This window comes from Pseudophryne corroboree, chromosome 3 (assembly GCF_028390025.1).
Source record: "Pseudophryne corroboree isolate aPseCor3 chromosome 3, aPseCor3.hap2, whole genome shotgun sequence".
Lineage (NCBI taxonomy): Eukaryota > Metazoa > Chordata > Amphibia > Anura > Myobatrachidae > Pseudophryne > Pseudophryne corroboree.
The window spans coordinates 795,790,458-795,812,086 of NC_086446.1; the positions used below are offsets into that span (position 1 = coordinate 795,790,458).

The window sequence follows — 21,629 nt, forward strand, 5'->3', positions numbered from 1 at the left end:
CAGACAAGTCCCATCTGTTTCTTTTTGCCTGAAAAGAAATAATCTCAATTCTTCTACTGTATTTATACATCTTCCTACAGGAAACACCAGGGCGCTCTCACTCTCCAGCCCTGGGCCCTCTGTCAGGGCTGCCAGCTGCAGTAACATCCCCAGTCCACCTTAAGAAGGACCATGTAGAAAGTTGTGCTGCAGTAACATCCCCAGTCCACCTTAAGAGGGACCATGTAGAAAGTTGTGCTGCAGTAACATCCCCAGTCCACCTTAAGAGGGACCATGTAGAAAGTTGTGTAGCAGTAACATCCCCAGTCCACCTTAAGAAGGACCATGTAGAAAGTTGTGCTGCAGTAACATCCCCAGTCCACCTTAAGAGGGACCATGTAGAAAGTTGTGCTGCAGTAACATCCCCAGTCCACCTTAAGAAGGACCATGTAGAAAGTTGTGCTGCAGTAACATCCCCAGTCCACCTTAAGAAGGACTATGTAGAAAGTTGTGCTGCAGTAACATCCCCAGTCCACCTTAAGAGGGACCATGTAGAAAGTTGTGCTGCAGTAACATCCCCAGTCCACCTTAAGAAGGACCATGTAGAAAGTTGTGCTGCAGTAACATCCCCAGTCCACCTTAAGAGGGACCATGTAGAAAGTTGTGCTGCAGTAACATCCCCAGTCCACCTTAAGAAGGACCATGTAGAAAGTTGTGCTGCAGTAACATCCCCAGTCCACCTTAAGAAGGACCATGTAGAAAGTTGAGCTGCAGTAACATCGTCAGTCCACCTTAAGAAGGACCATGTAGAAAGTTGTGCTGCAGTAACATCCCCAGTCCACCTTAAGAGGGACCATATAGAAAGTTGTGCTGCAGTAACATCCCCAGTCCACCTTAAGAGGGACCATATAGAAAGTTGTGCTGCAGTAACATCCCCAGTCCACCTTAAGAGAGACCATATAGAAAGTTGTGCTGCAGTAACATCCCCAGTCCACCTTAAGAAGGACCATGTAGAAAGTTGTGCAGTTTCTTTGTGTCATTGATGATGACATTCAGGAAATTGTGAGACAGAACCAGGAGGAGGGCGGACAGACAGACAGACAGGGGAACAGACAGACAGGGGAACCTGCAGAGTGCAGGACCCCGCAGCCTTCATCTGGAGCATGGACTGAGTCCTGACCAGAGAGAGGACCGCTGCCCCCAGACAAGTAAGTCCCCGGCTCCCTCTCACCAACTTTCTTCTTACTGAAACTACTAGAGTGCATCCAGGCTGCAGGGAGAGGAGGTGGGGGGGGGGGGGGGGGGGGGAGACCTTCTCAGCTAAAATACCAGCTCCCCTGCATTCAGTGCTGCTGCCAGGATAAGGGGCTGATCATGAGGATTCCAGTAAGGAATTATTTGCAGGAACTGAGTTATTGTAAGAGGCTGGAGCTGCTCAGGCCGTGGAGGGTTTTGTAGGTCCTACGCTAGATCTGATCATCGGAGTACTGTATGTCAGTGTGTGTCTGAGTGTGTACTTGTGGCAGGACAGTGAGGTGTAGAAATCCCTGGAGAAAGGGTGATGATTGGACCAGCGCCACAAAGCAGGATGACATACAGCCTAGGACGGATGCCTTTAGCCCTGTCTTATTATTATTATTATTATTATTATTATTATTACTGATATAGCGCCAGCACATTCCGTTGTGCTGTACAATTGGAAACCAAACAAAAGTATTAACTCAAGATGGAATACGTATGTATTACCGGCAGCGGCATCCCATCTGTCAGACCCGAGCTAGCGAGTCATCTTGCGGGCTCTTTGCGCTCGCCACGCTTCGGGCACAGTGATTTGCTGCGCTCGCCACAGGTTATATTCCCACTCGGTTGGTGGTGTGGATCCAACAACCGAGTGGAAATACCAGGTGGTGGTTGGGATTCCAGCTGTCAGTATTTCACAGGCGTCAGTCTCCTAAATGCCGGGATGCCGACAGTCGGTAGTTTGATTGCATCCCCTCAAGACTAGGTAATACAAGACAGAGAGGTGAGAGGGCCCTGCTCGCATCTAACACTCTATATCTACAGACAGAGAGGTAAGAGGGCCCAGCTCGCATCTAACACTGTATATCTACAGACAGAGAGGTAAGAGGGCCCTGCTCGCATCTAACACTCTATATCTACAGACAGAGAGGTAAGAGGGCCCTGCTCGCATCTAACACTCTATATCTACAGACAGAGAGGTAAGAGGGCCCTGCTCGCATCTAACACTCTATATCTACAGACAGAGAGGTAAGAGGGCCCTGCTCGCATCTAACACTCTATATCTACAGACAGAGAGGTAAGAGGGCCCAGCTCCCATCTAACACTCTATATCTACAGACAGAGAGGTAAGAGGGCCCAGCTCGCATCTAACACTGTATATCTACAGACAGAGAGGTAAGAGGGCCCTGCTCGCATCTAACACTCTATATCTACAGACAGAGAGGTAAGAGGGCCCTGCTCGCATCTAACACTCTATATCTACAGACAGAGAGGTAAGAGGGCCCTGCTCGCATCTAACACTCTATATCTACAGACAGAGAGGTAAGAGGGCCCTGCTCGCATCTAACACTCTATATCTACAGACAGAGAGGTAAGAGGGCCCTGCTCGCATCTAACACTCTATATCTACAGACAGAGAGGTAAGAGGGCCCAGCTCGCATCTAACACTCTATATCTACAGACAGAGAGGTAAGAGGGCCCAGCTCGCATCTAACACTGTATATCTACAGACAGAGAGGTAAGAGGGCCCTGCTCGCATCTAACACTGTATATCTACAGACAGAGAGGTAAGAGGGCCCTGCTCGCATCTAACACTCTATATCTACAGACAGAGAGGTAAGAGGGCCCTGCTCGCATCTAACACTCTATATCTACAGACAGAGAGGTAAGAGGGCCCTGCTCGCATCTAACACTCTATATCTACAGACAGAGAGGTAAGAGGGCCCTGCTCGCATCTAACACTCTATATCTACAGACAGAGAGGTAAGAGGGCCCTGCTCGCATCTAACACTCTATATCTACAGACAGAGAGGTAAGAGGGCCCTGCTCGCATCTAACACTCTATATCTACAGACAGAGAGGTAAGAGGGCCCTGCTCGCATCTAACACGCTATATCTACAGAGAGAGAGGTAAGAGAGCCCTGCTCGCATCTAACACTCTATATCTACAGACAGAGAGGTAAGAGGGCCCTGCTCGCATCTAACACTCTATATCTACAGACAGAGAGGTAAGAGGGCCCTGCTCGCATCTAACACTCTATATCTACAGACAGAGAGGTGAGAGGGCCCTGCTCGCATCTAACACTCTATATCTACAGACAGAGAGGTAAGAGGGCCCTGCTCGCATCTAACACTGTATATCTACAGACAGAGAGGTAAGAGGGCCCAGCTCGCATCTAACACTCTATATCTACAGACAGAGAGGTAAGAGGGCCCAGCTCGCATCTAACACTGTATATCTACAGACAGAGAGGTAAGAGGGCCCTGCTCGCATCTAACACTCTATATCTACAGACAGGTAAGAGAGCCCTGCTCGCACCTAACACTCTATATCTACAGACAGAGAGGTAAGAGGGCCCTGCTCGCATCTAACACTCTATATCTACAGACAGAGAGGTAAGAGGGCCCAGCTCGCATCTAACACTCTATATCTACAGACAGAGAGGTAAGAGGGCCCAGCTCGCATCTAACACTGTATATCTACAGACAGAGAGGTAAGAGGGCCCTGCTCGCATCTAACACTGTATATCTACAGACAGAGAGGTAAGAGGGCCCTGCTCGCATCTAACACTCTATATCTACAGACAGAGAGGTAAGAGGGCCCTGCTCGCATCTAACACTCTATATCTACAGACAGAGAGGTAAGAGGGCCCTGCTCGCATCTAACACTCTATATCTACAGACAGAGAGGTAAGAGGGCCCTGCTCGCATCTAACACTCTATATCTACAGACAGAGAGGTAAGAGGGCCCTGCTCGCATCTAACACTCTATATCTACAGACAGAGAGGTAAGAGGGCCCTGCTCGCATCTAACACTCTATATCTACAGACAGAGAGGTAAGAGGGCCCTGCTCGCATCTAACACGCTATATCTACAGAGAGAGAGGTAAGAGAGCCCTGCTCGCATCTAACACTCTATATCTATAGACAGAGAGGTAAGAGGGCCCTGCTCGCATCTAACACTCTATATCTACAGACAGAGAGGTAAGAGGGCCCTGCTCGCATCTAACACTCTATATCTACAGACAGAGAGGTGAGAGGGCCCTGCTCGCATCTAACACTCTATATCTACAGACAGAGAGGTAAGAGGGCCCTGCTCGCATCTAACACTGTATATCTACAGACAGAGAGGTAAGAGGGCCCTGCTCGCATCTAACACTCTATATCTACAGACAGAGAGGTAAGAGGGCCCAGCTCGCATCTAACACTGTATATCTACAGACAGAGAGGTAAGAGGGCCCTGCTCGCATCTAACACTCTATATCTACAGACAGGTAAGAGGGCCCTGCTCGCACCTAACACTCTATATCTACAGACAGAGAGGTAAGAGGGCCCTGCTCGCATCTAACACTCTATATCTACAGACAGAGAGGTAAGAGGGCCCTGCTCACATCTAACACTCTATATCTACAGACAGAGAGGTGAGAGGGCCCTGCTCGCATCTAACACTCTATATCTACAGACAGAGAGGTAAGAGGGCCCTGCTCGCATCTAACACTGTATATCTACAGACAGAGAGGTAAGAGGGCCCAGCTCGCATCTAACACTCTATATCTACAGACAGAGAGGTAAGAGGGCCCAGCTCGCATCTAACACTGTATATCTACAGACAGAGAGGTAAGAGGGCCCTACTCGGAGGGTATGAGACAAAATGTACTGCTTGTGCAGTGATTACAGTCGCTGCTCTCTCTGCTGGGTCCTTGTGTGACGGTCCCTGACATGGTGCTTGCAGTTTAGATTGTAAGCTCCTCTGGTACAGGGACTGATGTGGACGAATAAGAATCCCCTCTCTGTACAGCACCGCGTAATTTAAGTACAGAATAATAGCAATCATTATCATTATCTCTGGTAACTATTTATATTGTGATTATTACAGTCGTATAACCGGTCTGATGCATTAGGGGACATGTATGGAAATCTGTGCAAACCTTGTGGCTTCCAGCCTCTAACCTGTACAATAGGAATGACAGAATGTGAATAGCTAGTGAGAGTTATAGGGGGGACATGCCCATAGTACTGTGTACCCCGTAACAGACACGTCCTCATACATCTCGCCTCAGTACGCCATGCAGCGTAATAAGTCCTGGACGCTGTTCCCTGCAGTTGTTCGGGATTATTTACAGTGGAAGGGGATTAGTCCTGAATTGTGCGGTACCCTGCGGCCCCCACATCTGGGTGCCCCTATCGCTGGTGATATGCCGGTCGTTAGTTTGGCAGTGATAAGATGTCAGGGCTGTATCAGGAGCAGAGGAAGCAGAATACAGCGGCGGCCTCACGCTGCGCTCAGTACAGGAGATACATTACAGGAAGGAAGGAAGGTAACTGACACTAGGGACGTTAGCGCAACACGATGCTACAACGGTATGGCAGCTTATTGCAGCGGGTGATCTACCAGCTACGCCCCTTTCAGCGTATGTTGGGTGCAGTGTATACCCTACAAGTGCCCACATAACCCCATCTGCCCGGTGACCACGCTGCACATAGGCCTTCTATTAGTAACACTGCCTGTAGGTGACGCGCCTGCGCTGAACCACAACAACCAGCCGGCAATAAGATTCTATTGGCCTGAGTCGCACGCAGACAGTATGCAACTGAAAACGAGCACGTAGACTTTCGCAGCAAATACGAGATGTACGCAAATGGAGAATAACATGGCCGCTGACGCCGAGTATTCCGTGCTGGTGCGTCCGTGTGAAGACCTCCTGCGCACACTGTCACGTATTCTAACGGTAATGCACGTAGCTTATAGTCCCCGTATTCAGGGCTCTATTCAGGAAACAGTGATAAGAGTGGAGAAGTGAGCCAGTGGAGAAGTTGCCCATGGCAACCAATCAGCAGTGAAGTAACATTTATAATTTGCATACTATTCAATTGTACGGAGCAGCTGATTGGTTGCCATGGGAAACTTTTCCACAGGCTCACTTCTCCACTCTTTTCACTGCTTCATGAATAGACCCCTCAGTCTTAAATGTAAATGTATAACTAACGGTGAAGGCAGCTGTAGTTATTCTTACTGACATCATTCTGAATTTCTTATTAACGCAAGAATCACGGTTCACGTTCCCCCATAGGTTTCTGCTTCTGCGTTTGAAAACGGGTATCTCCGCCGTGGTCCCTCGTAGATACATTTGGGGGATACTTAATATTTGCAGGTTCCTCCCAAACAAACACCCAATATCCCGCAAATATTAGAAAAAAACGCAGGTGCGACAGGAACATCTTTGGAGTGTTCCTTCATCCGCAGCTGGAGAAGCCCCGGCGTCGTAGGCGAGACGCTCAGTCTGAAACAGCGTAAGGTTGCGACTGATGTGCGTCCAATGTTCTCGCTTATGTACGCGAGCGGAGTATGTGAGACGCCGGCAGTGGGCGCCTCTGGACACAAGACAGTAGCTGCAGCCTTTCACATAAACAAAATCACATCTGCATGCTGCTGTCTGCACCTGTTGCAGCTTGCTGCTGCGTAGAACCCAGTGGGTGGTATAAGGGGGACTGCGGTCCCTGACAGCTGTGCACCGAGCTCTTGCCTGTGCCGTCACCCTGTGCTGCAGCAGACTGCTGGGGTGTGATCAGCCGGCATTTCCAGCTCCTGCACATCATGTTTGTATCTGGGTGGAGGTGCTGGGGCCACACCCTGATAATTGCTCCGTATTGGGGAGAATACATGAATCTGGGATTAGTCTGTACAGAGGCGAGCAGAGGTAAGATGATCACAGGCGCGGGGGAGCAGGTACAGAACGCTCTGCGCAGTAACCCGGGGTCTGGTTCTCTTATCACCATCATTCTGTGTCATTTGCATGTATATTACCTGTCACATGTGGATGTATACGGACGGCTGCGATTTTCTGTATGTGACATTTTCCACAGATTTAGGTGTACATTTACTAAGCAGTGATAAGAGCGGAGAAGTGAGCCAGTGGAGAAGTGCCCACCAACCAGTCAGCACTGAAGTTACATCTATAATTTGCATACTATAAAATGATACAGAGCTGCTGATTGGTTGATGTGGAAATTTCTCCACTGGCTCACTTCTCCGCTCTTATCACTGCTTAGTAAATGTACTCCTTGGGGATCTATTCATGAAGCAGTGAAAAGTGTGGAGAAGTGAGCCAGAGGAGAAGTTGCCCATGGCAACCAATCAGCATTGAAGTAACATTTATAATTTGCATACTATACAATTGTACGGAGCAGCTGATTGGTTGCCATGGGCAACTTCTGTACAGGCTCACCTCTCCACTCTTATCACTGCTTCATGAATAGACCCCTTAGAGAGGGTCGTGAGGGCTAATATTTTGCTTGTCACCTAAAATGTATCGCACTGCGCACAGCCTGAGCCAGTGTCTCCACGTGCACACATGTACTGTAATACAGTAACTGCACGCCACTGAGCGTCTGAATGTGTACACTGTTGGCAGATTTGTGCACCTACAGTATGCAAAGCAGGTGCACGTCCTACCCCTGCCACACAAACACTAACCCGCACCTCGATTAGGTCCATTTTCAGACTAAGCGCCAGAAGTGCAGGCAGACATGTTTAACGTACATTAGCGCAGGTTTGAACAGGTCGGTGTTTGCAATACTGCGTTCAACGCTAATTCCCCCCAAAGTGTCAGTTTCAGCTGCTGTATTGGTGGAGCTGCAGCTGTGCATTTATTAATGCTGATTTGTGTTATTGCTGTACGGCCGATGCTAGCTACAGGCAGGGTAACCTGCGCCCAGCGACGTGAGCGGATGGTGATGTAAGGACCTCGCTGCTGCCGTACCTGCGCAGGGTTTGGCAGGATTAGGAGCAAACAAAAACAAAAAAGGAGCAAGTTGCTCCTGGTTTCAAGGGATGCAAATGCTGTTGTTGTTTTTTTGTGTGCAAATTTTTCCTTTTTTACTATTTTCTCCCACTCTGCATAGTCCCCCCTATAACCAAGCCACGGCCACAGTCAGACCCCTCATTATCTGACGTGCACCAGGCAGATACAGTTTGTGTCCCAAATATCCCAAATGCTTGGCACCAGAATTATTTTGCATATCAGATATTTCTGCATTTTGGAATATTTGCAAACCTTAATGAGAGATTTTGAGGATGGGACAGAATGCAGTTATGTTTCATATACACGCATAGCCTGACGCTCATTTTATACAATATTTCTAATAATTGCGTGCATGAAATAAAGTTTGTGCACGTCAGGAGAAAGCAAAGGCGTCACTATCGCAGCCGCACTCCCTGAGATTCTGTACTTTAGATGTGGGAGACGTGTGTAATAGCTGACTCTTCCTAGGTTGCTGTAGATTATCGCACGCCTTGCGCAAACATGTAACGCTATCAAATGAAAGTGATTGCATGTGAAATAAAGAAGCGAAGTGATTCGGTGACGTATATTTGTGTAACACTGATAGCAGGACCGCAAGTAATATTTAAAGAATTAAAATACGCCTAGAAACAGATATAATTACAGTGCGTGATATTGTCCCTCTGTATATTCAATAAATGGAGACATGTTCTGATGGCCTGCTTATGTCTCTCTGTGTGGGGCAGGACAGGTTCTTTTGCATTGGGTAAAGGAGCTAGCAATCTACATCAGCTTTGGTTATCTGTTGCATGCAAGAGCTTACAATCTAACCAGCACGTTCCGTAGCTTGTGCAGCGTGTAGCTGAGCAGGTTGTGACTTGCACCTGTGGAGGTGACACTGTAGATCAGACTTGTATTTCATTCAGCGTATAGCATTGTATATATAGTATATATAAGAAGATGACATCACTGTGTTTGGCTCCCTCAGGAAATCAGGCACTGCCTTTAGTGTACACTCAGCAGTTAGTATGAAAGACTCATTTGTCAGGTTCCTCATACTGTATACACTAGGGGCCCATTTACAGTGAAATATTTGAGGCTTATTCAGCAAAACACTCATTTTTGGGGGGTAACCGCAAGTATTTAGTATCACCTTAATGTATGACAGAGGGACGGAAGCAGATTTCTCCAATACCTGCCGTTATACTTATATCTGCTACTTTATACCAATTCCTTTACCATACATACAGAACAAGAAGATATACTTAGAACAGACACTGACTATGACATCTAGCACACAAAATAAGGGAAGTTGCACTGTGCATGTTACCATACATACAGAATAAGAAAGAGATACTTAGAACTTACACCGAACATAGGAAGTTGCACTGTGCACGTTACCATATATACAGGAAGAGATACTTAGAATAGTACACTGAATATAGGAAGTTGCACTGTGCACGTTACCATATATACAGGAAGAGATACTTAGAACAGTACACAGAACATAGGAAGTAGTGCTGTGCGTGTTACCTTACATACAGAATAAGAACAGATACAGAGTATGACATCTAGCACACAGAAGATGGGAAGTTGCACTGTGCACGTTACCATACATACAGAATAAGAACAGATACAGAGTATGACATCTAGCACACAGAAGATGGGAAGTTGCACTGTGCACGTTACCATACATACAGAATAAGAACAGATACAGAGTATGGCATCTAGCACACAGAAGATGGGAAGTTGCACTGTGCACGTTACCATACATACAGAATATGAACAGATACAGAGTATGACATCTAGCACCAGGGTTTAAAGTGGTCTTGGAGAGGTGTTGGAGCTCCTTTCCTTTACCACCAATCCCCCCCCCCCCACCTCCCATTAGACAGAGCCAGTGCTAGGGTTTTCAGCACCCCCCATCCTCCCTGCAAACTATAAACTTGTGCCCTACCTCCAATACTTTATAAAGGGGTGTGGTATAACAAGGAAGGGGCGTGGTCACACAATAGTACCCCCAATTCAAATTATGCCTGTCACGCTCTGCGTAAGTTGGGGTTCCGACAACCGTGTTTTGGCTGAAGGGACAGCTACCTGTGAGGAGAGTAAACGAGGTGGCTGAATGTAATTCCTCCTCATGGGGTGGAAGCCAAACTAAGTGTTAACGTTGACCGGAGGGCGTAAAGAAAAGGAGGACTTGTAGGAAGATAACTGTAGTTTTAATGAATAATCAGGCTGTACACGAATATTGGAGAAATAGAAGACACTGGGAGAATTAGAGTCTATGGTTAAATGACTTGAAGAGTGAAGCTCAAGAACTCCGGTAAAGAAGAACTGAAGACTGTGTTTTATGATTAAAAGACGAGGCTGAAGAACTTGGACTTTGAAGAAATTAAGACTGTGGTTTGTGACTGAAAGACGAGGCTGAAGAACTTGGACTTTGAAGAAACGAAGACTGTGGTTTGTGATTGAAAGACAAGGCTGAAGAACTTGGACTTTGAAGAAATAAAGACTGGTTTGTGATTGAAAGACAAGGCTGAAGAACTTGGACTTTGAAGAAATAAAGACTGGTTTGTGATTGAAAGACAAGGCTGAAGAACTTGGACTTTGAAGAAATGAAGATGTCTGCGGGAACCGCCGTTAGCACCTGGAGCTCCTCTACATCCTGGGACCCCGTGAGCGCTTCCACGAGTGGCAACGGACTTAGACAGCAGGACTGCAGCAGAGTTTAGGTAACCGATGGATGAGAGCAACCAGGACCAGGGAACCAGAAGTAACCTGGGAGCACAGAGCAGGAGAACCTTTCACAAGGAGGTAGCATGAAGCACTGGCACTCTCCCTCTGAGCCAGCCCCCTTTTGTAAGGGGAGAACACGCAGGATTGGCTGGACCCAGATTGGGAACTTCATTGGTAATACTCTGGTCTCCAACATGGCTGCCCCCAGCACAGGAGACATACTTAGCTGTTAGCACACAGCTTTAGCCAGCTTCTGCCTCTGACACACAATACTGTCACCACTAGAGGACCTTACCGCAGCAATCCCCGCCGCAGCGCCCGGCTCTCCAGACCCTCGCCCCCCGGCCCTTGGCAGCCGCACATCTGTCCAGAGGGACCCGCCGCCAGCAGCTCCCTGCCGCCGCAGCCGCCCCAACCAGCGGGATGGTAACCCGCGGGAGCACCCGCTGGAGGTAAGGCTCCGGAGCTTGACAATGCCACACAGTAGCACAATCTTATTCACATTACGACATGCAGTAATGCCCATTATTCACGTTATGTCGCTCAGTAGTGCCTTCATGTTACGCTACACAGCGGTATCATAATTGCCTACCCTCCAGGAATGGCCGGGAGGCTCCCGAAAATCGTGTGGCCCCCCTGCTGCCACGGAAAGGTGGACAAGTCTACCACTTTCCCTGCCAGCCCCCCGCACCCCCCTCGGTCGCCCACAGCAGAGAACAAGTGGGCGGTCTGAAGGGATCCGATGACGCGATTCGCCCCCCCCCCCACACACACACACACTTTAACCCCTGTCAAGCACACAGAACAAGGAAGTGGCACTGTGCATGTTACCATTTTTTTATTATGTCAACCTATCAGTACCTAGACAACTATTGTCTCTTATTATAGAATACCAATATGACTACCGGTACACACCTTACTCTGTCACCCATTGGACGGTGACACCCAGTGCGCTTTCCCCAAAACCCCTTCTCTCTCGTGTTACCATACATACTGAGAGTGACATACAGCACATCGGATAAGGAAAGTGGCACTGTGCATGTTACCATACATACAGAATAAGAACACATACTGAGAATGACATACAGCACATCGGATAAGGGAAGTGGCACTGTGCATGTTACCATACATACAGAATAAGAACACATACTGAGAATGACATACAGCTCATCGGATAAGGGAAGTGGCACTGTGCATGTTACCATACATACAGAATAAGAACACATACTGAGAATGACATACAGCACATTGGATAAGGGAAGTGGCACTGTGCATGTTACCATACATACAGAATAAGAACACATACTGAGAATGACATACAGCACATCGTATAAGGGAAGTGGCACTGTGCATGTTACCATACATACAGAATAAGAACACATACTGAGAATGAAATACAGCACATCGGATAAGGGAAGTGGCACTGTGCATGTTACCATACATACAGAATAAGAACACATACTGAGAATGACATACAGCACATCGGATAAGGGAAGTGGCACTGTGCATGTTACCATACATACAGAATAAGAACACATACTGAGAATGACATACAGCACATTGGATAAGGGAAGTGGCACTGTGCATGTTACCATACATACAGAATAAGAACACATACTGAGAATGACATACAGCACATCGTATAAGGGAAGTGGCACTGTGCATGTTACCATACATACAGAATAAGAACACATACTGAGAATGACATACAGCACATCGGATAAGGGAAGTGGCACTGTGCATGTTACCATACATACAGAATAAGAACACATACTGAGAATGACATACAGCACATCGGATAAGGGAAGTGGCACTGTGCATGTTACCATACATACAGTATAGGAAGAGATACTTAAAACAATACACAGAACATAGGAAGTTGCACTGTGCACGTTACCATACATACAGAATAAGAACAGATACAGAGTATAGCATCTAGCATACAGAAGATGGGAAGTTGCACTGTGCACGTGACCATACATACAGAATAAGAACAGATACAGAGTATGACATCTAGCATACAGAAGATGGGAAGTTGCACTGTGCATGTTACCATACATACAGTATAGGAAGAGATACTTAGAACAATACACAGAACATAGGAAGTTGCACTGTGCACATTACCATACATACAGAATAAAAACAGATACAGGTTACGACATCCCACAACAGTGACAGAGTATTATTATTCTGCGTTACTGTTTACCTTACGGAACTCCACCCAAAGTGAAAGCTGAGATTGGGGTGGAGTCGTCCCCTAGCTATTGTTGTTGTTTGCTGTGATGCCCCCCCCCTCCCCCCGTCCTCTCAGTGGTGGGCACGTGCAGGGGTCTCTGCGGCAATTATTGGGTATGGTGCCAGTAAGACTTTGCTATGTTAGGCTGTAAAGCGTCACCTTGCGTCAAATAAAATGTTTATAGATTTCTCCGTAACCTTCGAACCATATATCTGTCATCAGTGAGGGTGGTTCTCCTGTACCCTCCAGAAAGGCCTCCATGTGAATTTTGGAAGGATACAGAATTCATATTACTGTGCAATAGATGGGTGGAGTAGTGGCTAGCATTGCTGCCTCACAACCCTGAGGACATGAGTTTAATTCCCGACCAAGGGGGCATCAAAGAAACAGACACATCTCCAGACTTCGAGCCTACTGCGCACACGTCGGAATCTCAAGACATTGTGTGTGCATGTGCCACGCGATGCGTCCAAAGTGGCAAGCAATTGTGAGTGTGTCGGATCTTCTGCGAACGGAGACTAACGCCAGGTTATCTGGGCGATAACTGGGCAGCGAGTATTAGGATGCACAAAGTGGCTGTGTCTAAAAGGAGCATATGACGAATGTGCTTGGACGCAGCGAAACACCACTCACACTGCACTACAGACGCCAGGCTGCGACTTTAACTGCACAGGAGTTTTACACGCCTGCAAAGTCGCAGACGCAGCACAACGGAAAGCAGCGTGAGAAAAAGCCGCAGTCGCTGCCTGATGGCGCTTGGGTATACAAATGTCGCACATCACATTGATCAGTGTAATATAGAAAACCAGTTTTGTCACTTCCAGTTGTTCAAATTGTGCGAATAAGTTTCACAGTTTGAGCGAGAGAGACGTGCGGCTAAGCCCCCGGGATCTTACAGGGTCTATAGCATGGCTGAAGCCACAATGTATGAGCACACACCTGTACATATTGCTAGGTTTATTGGCCTCCGATAGAAAATGAACCCTAGTATGTATGTGTGTCCACGTGACATGGAGTATAGATTGTAAGCTCCACTGCTGTGAATGACTGAAATGTGTAATATGTACAGTGCAGCCGGAAAGTATTCACAGCGCTTCACTTTTTCCACATTTTGTTATGTTACAGCCTTATTCCTAAATGGAATAAATTCATGTTTTGCCTCAAAATTCTACACATAATACCCCATAATGACAACGTGAAAAAAGTTTTTTTTTGATTTTTGCTAATTTATTAAAAATAAAAAACTAAGAAATCACATGTACATAAGTATTCACAGCCTTTACCATGAAGCTCAAACTTGATCTCAGGTGCATCCTGTTTCCGCTGATCATCCTTGAGATGTTCCTACAGCTTAATTGGAGGCCACCTGTGGTAAATTCAGTTGATTGGACATGATTTGGAAAGGCACACACCTGTCTATATAAGGTCCCACACCTGACAGTGCATGTCTGAGCACAAACCAAGCATGAAGTCAAATGAATTGTCTGTAAACCTCCGAGACAGGATTGTCTCGAGGCACAAATCTAGGGAAGGGTACAGAAAAATATCTGCTGCTTTGAAGGTCCCAATGAGCACAGTGGCCTCCATCATCCATAAATGGAAGAAGTTCGGAACCACCAGGACTCTTCCTAGAGCTGGTCGTCCGTCTAAACTGAGCGATCGGGGGAGAAGGGCCCTAGTCGGGGGTGACCAAGAACCAGATGGTCACTTTGTCAGAGCTACAGCATTCCTCTGTGGAGAGAGGAGAACCTTCCAGAAGGACAACCATCTCTGCAGCAATCCACCAATCAGGCCTGCATGGTAGAGTGGCCAGACGGAAGCCACTCCTTAGTAAAAAAAACACATGGCAGCCCGCCTGGAGTTTGCAAAAAATGCACCTGAAGGACTCTGAGACCATGAGAAACAAAATTCTCTGATCTGATGAGACAAAGAGTGAACTCATCACCAGGCCAATACCATCACTACAGTGAAGCATGATGGTGGCAGCACCATGCTGTGGGGATGTTTTTCAGCGGCAGGAACTGGGAGACTAGTCAGGATAGAGGGAAAGATGAATGCAGCAATGTACAGAGATCCTGGATGAAAATCTGTTCCAGAGCGCTCTTGACTTCAGACTGGGGCAACGGTTCATCTTTCAGCAGGACAACGACCCTAAGTACACAGCCAAGATATCAAAGGAGTGGCTTCAGGACAACTCTGTGAATGTCCCTGAGTGGCCCAGCCAGAGCCCAGACTTGAATCTGATTGAACATCTCTGGAGAGATCTGAAAATGACTGTGCACCAACGCTTCCCATCCAACCTGATGGAGCTTGAGAGGTGCTGCAAAGAGGAATGGGCGAAACTGCCCAAAGATTAGATGTGCCAAGCTTGTGGCATCATATTCAAAACACTTGAGGCTGTAATTGCTGCCAAAGGTGCATCAACAAAGTATTGAGCAAAGGCTGTGAATACTTATGTACATGTGATTTCTTAGTTTTTTATTTTTAATAAATTTGCATAAATCTAAAAAAAAAACGTTTTCACTTTGTCATTATGGGGTATTGTGAGTAGAATTTTGAGGGAAAAAATGAATTAATTCCATTTTGGAATAAGGCTGTAACGTAACATAATGTGGAAAAAGTGAAACGCTGTGAGTACTTTCCGGATGCACTGTATGTGCTATGTACATGAAATAATACTGTAACTAAAGAGATACTTCATGATAAATAAAGGCCCGTACACACTGGTCGATGTATCGGCCGTTCTCTTGAACGGCCGATACATCGCGGGACCGTCGGCCAGTGTGTACGGGCGATACGTCTGTGAACTCCGTCGTTCACAGACGTATCGCGTCGGCCGCGCAGCACAGCCGACGGCCAATATATCTACAGATATATTGGCCCGTCGCTGTGTGTGTACGGGGCGGTCGTCCGACCGCCCGTACACATGCTGCGGCGGCCGGCGGTGATTGACAGGTGAACTGCGCGAGCGCCCGCCCGCCCAGTTCATGACGTCAGTCCCCCGACGGATCGGGCAGTGTGTATGCACAGCACACTGCCCGATCCGTACATAGATATATCTGCAGATCAATTGATCTGCAGATATATCTAATAGTGTGTACCCACCTTAAGTCTAGCAGTAGTTTTCCCACTTGAGTGTAATTGCCAGTTAACTTGTGGCTGCAGGACCAGGTTTACGGCAGAGCACACCGGGCAATGACAGTGCGCCCCCTACTTCCTCAGGACATTCTGTGGTTGCTCTACGTGTCCCATACAGTAGTATGCACCTTATTGCATCTGAATTTCATCATTTTACTTGTGGATGTTTTTGAGGTTTTTTTTAGCAGCATGGTTTTTTTTTTGTTTTTTTTTTAATTTCCCTTTTATATAAGAGTTTCTGATTTTAAAGTCAGCGACATTATCTCATTTTCAATATATATTTTTTTAAACCAAGCTTTTTATGCACGGCTGTGTTGGGTTAGTGCAGATACAAGTTGCACAGAGTGTCATGCACTCGGCCAGGCAGCGATGTGTCCCCACCCTCTGTGATAGATCCCAGCCAGGTGTAGCTGTGTCTAGTGTCTGACATTATCCGAAGCCTCACCCATCCTGGAGCCAGACCAAGAAGCTATTATTCAGTGCACGGCGAACGCTTAGGAAACTCAGGGAGCAGCTTCCTGGAGCTGTTGCGACAACAGACAAGATTAACACACTGTTTCCAGAGAAAGCTACTGTGTAACAGGTGCCATAGTCTCTGTGCCCGCCATAGACGAGGCAGACTGGTAAAGTAGGGCACGGAATTTTTGTCAGGAATGCCAGTCAGGATTAGATTACAGTAGTCCAGTCCTGAGATGACCAGTGAGTGGATAAGAGTCTTAGTAGCATCCTGGGTCAGAAAGAGTCTGATCCTGGAAATATTTTTTAGATGTAGCTTTCCTCCTGATATTGAGGGCCCAGGGACTGTACTTGGTGTGCGGATTATTGTAGTTTTCATTGTATCTCTGTCATATAATTAGTAATTGTGTGACTAACGTTCTTCTCTTTTATTTTCAGGTTCACAATGCAAGCCGGTATCTTCAAGGTTTGTCTGGTGGTCGTGACAACCATCGTTAACCATCCACTTCTCTTCCCAAATGATGATGCAATGCTTCCCGCCACTGATGACATCATCATCCGAAAATTGCAAGAGAGGGAGGAGAACCTGAAAGCCCAGCAGCTGGAACTTGAGAAACTTCTATCCCGCCACGAGGCAGCACGGGGAAATGAGGCGAATACGGAAGGCAAGGCGGCAGAAGATGAGTCAACATGGGACTTGTGGAGCACGCTGTCCATGGTCATATTCCTGGTGATTGAGGTATGGAGGCAAGACTTCAAAGACAGCAACTCCAAGGAGGAGAACAAAGAAGAGGATGACCTGTTGTTCATCGGAAACTGTTGCCACGGCGTCTCTCTTCCAAACAAGACGATGCTGGCTATATTTCATGACCAGTACATCCGGGCAACAACCCATGATGCAGCCAGGACCAGGGAGTTTGTGGAGGGCTTTGCGGATGACCTGCTTGAGGCGTTGAGAAGTGTGTGCAACCGCGATGCCGACATGGAGGTGGAAGATAGCATCTGCATTGGGAGCATGTATGAAAACTGGAGAGTGAACAGGCCATTGATATGTGACTTGCTCGTACCTTTTGCTCCTCCGGAACCTTATCATTTCAAGTGCCAACCATGCGTGACTGACACCTCCATTGACCCAGACAAACAAAACTATGGTACAATCCTCGTGTGTGGACCAGACGATAAATCATCAGGATGTGTCTGTGACAAGAAGAAACTTGGTGAAGATATGTTATGTCTCCTTCACAACCCAATCAACAAGAAAATCGAGAACAAGGACGTCAATTTGTTGTGCTCTAAGGACAGCAACTACCTGGACACCGACCAGGTGATGAAATGGTTCCAAACAGCCGTGACAAAGGCATGGAGCAGGATTTCCCACAAATATGAGTTTGATCTCACTTTCAGCAGCTTGGATTCTCCTGGAGCTCTAAGAGTAAGATTCAAGTCCGGAAAAGCCATTAGCTTCAACATAACCCCGGTGGTCCAGTATGAGGACTCTGATCTATACTTCATTTCACATTTTCCCCATGAGGTCCCCTCCACCAGTATTCATTGGACGTTATCCTTTGCAGTCTACGAGAGGAGGTTCCTCAAGGACTTTGCTAAGAACCTTCCAGACAATTCATGTCACCTGGGTTGTCTACAGATAATGACCTTCCTCCATGCCAAGCAGTGTCACCTAACTGGGCCAAGTGGTCTCACCACTTACCACCTAAAGACAGTGCTGCTTCATCTGCTTCTGAGTTGCCCTTGTACAGACTGGGGGAACGCCGTGCTAGAAGACAGGTTAAGAGACATGTTCAAGAGCCTGGAAAAATGTCTTCTAGAAAAGAAACTCCACCACTTTATGGTGGGGAACCCGAAACTGCCGGAGTCTGTGAAACTTCCTGAACATTTCCGCCTAGCGGAACCTCTCAACCTTTTCCGTTCTTTTGTCTTAAACAGAGACCTTTACCAGAAAACTTTATCCATGTTCTATGAGATGCTGAAGAACGCAACAGTTGTAATTAATGAATACAGCTTCCACCTACCACCCGGGCCCAACGGCAAACACTCAAACTTACCTGCCCCTGGGTGTACACAACCTGCGTAGCATCTTGTGGGAGCTTCAGTGATGAGTTTTAGTTGTCACCATACTGGAATTCAATAACAGTTTATTGGCATTGTACAACTGAAGCCAATCCCACCGTGGGACAGCCAGTGTCAACTGGTGGCTTCAAAACCAATGTAAGGAAGTGGCATTATGGAGAACTAACCTATAGGGTATGTTATATGTTGCATTATATATGACTACGGCCAACTGCTGTACATGCCAAACACACCTCTACATTTTATAACCGTGCGTCATTATTCCCCGCTAACAGGGGGTCCATCATTGGGATTTATGCATCTACAAATCTGGCTAAAACATGTTTAACTGATGTATTCTTCATGTAAGTCTATTATTCATGTAATCAGAATCAGCTTTATTGGCCAGGTGTACTCACGTACACTAGGAATCTTTTGTGGTATAACGCATCGCCAAGCAGCAACATGAAGGGGGAATACATAGCATAAGAAGGGGGAAAAACATAGCATACATTACAAACATTACACGTTCATACTGCACATTGCAACTGTACAATAGACTCAACATATTAGACATATTATACATGTAAGACTAAAAACGAAGGCTGCTTGTCAGAGCAGCACCGATACCAGCAGCATAACCGTACAATGCGGTAACCCATTGTAACCAATCAGGGAGTTGTATCACTATTATTGTACTAGACCATTGAATGAATTTTGGCTGCTAGAGGTGAGAGGTCATTAGCGTGACTGGCCCCATGTTATCATATAATCAGCATCGCGTCTCAGGTACAGCGTATGCTGTGTTGTTGCCCTGTATGCAGGACTTCCGAGATACTCAGACGTTTACAGATGTTTGCCCCTGAAAATCTCATTGTTTTCCTTACACCGACTCACAATAATTCTGTACGTAGGATTCGGTGTTTCAATATTTGGCCGCAAATGCCCAATGTGAGTACCAGGTGGCGTTCTCCGGCCCCCAAGCCCAGCAGCTGTTTCACTGGGCCGCAGAAGTGCGTTTGGAATTTGGAGGCAAGCATGCGTTAGTGGCGATCTGTGCTCATCTTTCGCTGACATGCGCAATTTTGTTTTATTTTGATTGTGGCTGTTTACAGATCACACACTGCGCCGCTAAGTGTCAATGAGAAGTATGCCCAATATTGGCTGATTATAATTACGTTGGGTACAGTGTTATTCTCTGGGTTTGTGTGGAGCAGTCTAAATAAAATGTGTTTTCCCAATAAGCTATCTTGTTCCTAAACAAACAGGACTGTGGGGGTCTCAGGGCTGTGGGAGTCTCAGAACTGTGGGGGTCTAGGGTCTCGGGACTGTGTGGGTCTCAGGGCTGTGGGGTCTCAGGGCTGTGGGAGTCTCGGGACTGTGGAGGTCTCAGGGTTGTGGGGGTCTCAGGTCTGTGGGGGTCTTGTGACTGTGTGGTCTCTGAAATGTGGGGGTCTCAGGGCTGTGGGGGTCTCTGGACTGTGGGGGTCATGTGACTGTGGGATCTCAGGGCTGTGGGGGTCTCAGGGCTGTGGGGGTCATGTGACTGTGGGATCTCAGGGCTGTGGGGGTCTCAGGGCTGTGGGGGTCTCAGGGCTGTGGGGATCTCAGGGCTGTGGGGTCTCCGGGCTGTGAGGGTCTCAGTGCTGTGGGGTCTTAGGGCTGTGGGATCTCAAGACTGTGAGGGTCTTAGGGCTGTGGGGTCTCAAGACTGTGGGGGTCTCATGACTGTGGGGGACTGAGGACTGAGGGTTCTCTGGGCTTAGAAAGCCATGCAGCTTCTGAAATACCTCGCTAATGGTCTGATTCACAGGTGGCTGCAAGTCCACTCTGTAGACAGATTTCACAATTTTTTCACATACACAGCGTTCAGCGACTACGGGCGATTCAGAGTCATACATATTTCAGTTGCATCTCTACTTCTTGCTTAGTGGGTGTAACTGGGCTGAGACTGGGAATTTGCAGATCGGTTTCCTGTGTCACGGGATTGTCATGGACGTGTAGAGGGAATTGCGCGCTGTGCGGAGAGGTGTGTACACAGGGATCCAGCTGATTGCAGGCAGATCTCGTGCATCAAGGACAGAGCTGGTGCAAGTGCGCGCAGAGAGTTACTGTAGGACGGCGACTTTCATATGTGGATAAATAGGTAGATGCGGGTACAGGCCTAGATCCAGTTTTATTCCCAAGCGCACAATTGCGGCACACAATTTGCGTACAATCTCTCAATCAGTCCCTAAATCTACACCAGGGGAATAGCAATGAGTATGGCCACAGCAACATCTAGGCATTATTGCAGATAATCGGACGGGTCCTTCCACCGATCTTTTTTCTTTTTAAACCACTAGATTATCCGCTGAATCTGTCCGCCTTCTCTCATTTACACAGAATGCCCCCAGCAATAGGGAGATGTTATTAGGGGAAGATAATAGGATAGATATATAAATAGTAATCATTTATATAACACAGTATTCAGTCATGGAACATGAAGCCGGTGAGACACCGCGGAACACTGAGCCTTAGGGGCCGTCTATCACCTTCCGCCTGTAAAACAGTCTGACGTCACCCAGCCCTAAGTGCTAATCCCCTTTCCCTATAAAACTTCCATGAATTCCTGGCTTATTTCATAATGCAACGGAAAAGCGCAGCATGAACGTGTTCAGAGCCGTCCCCAGCAGCTGGCACCGTGCAGCGCAACAGGTTTTGGAGCTGCGTAAGTCGGAGACATCAGAGCTTTGTGAATTAATTACCGAGATGGTTGTGGTTAGGCGTGAATTCAGCGCAGGTAGCTGCAACAGATAATGCGGTGAAACGCTTAAGCCCGGTGCAGAGGGTGAGGATGGCCAACATGTAAGTGTCCCTAGCTGGGGGATACCAGGGCCCGCAACTGCCAGGGAGGCGAGATGATGCTCCCCAAGTCTTGCGGCAAGAACTCCATTTTTCTTTAAAGCCCCAGTATTGGCCACGCCCCCTCTCTAGTACCGGGACCCAGATGA

General features: G+C 47.3%; 1 protein-coding gene across 3 annotated transcripts; it reads left to right on the top strand.

The window, feature by feature from the left end:
- The first annotated feature begins 1,040 nt into the window (after positions 1 to 1,040).
- Positions 1,041 to 19,880, top strand: ITPRIP (inositol 1,4,5-trisphosphate receptor interacting protein). Of its 3 annotated transcripts, none has more exons than XM_063962658.1 (2): positions 1,041 to 1,187; positions 17,008 to 19,880. In XM_063962658.1, exon 2 carries the CDS (start codon positions 17,015 to 17,017, stop codon positions 18,659 to 18,661), a length of 1,647 nt encoding a protein of 548 aa, XP_063818728.1. In that variant the 5' UTR covers positions 1,041 to 1,187; positions 17,008 to 17,014; the 3' UTR covers positions 18,662 to 19,880. The 3 variants fall into 3 exon arrangements, with proteins under 3 accessions (XP_063818728.1, XP_063818730.1, XP_063818729.1); XM_063962660.1 differs by lacking the exon at positions 1,041 to 1,187 and adding an exon at positions 16,637 to 16,696; XM_063962659.1 differs by lacking the exon at positions 1,041 to 1,187 and adding an exon at positions 16,707 to 16,812.
- The last annotated feature ends 1,749 nt before the right edge of the window (positions 19,881 to 21,629 follow it).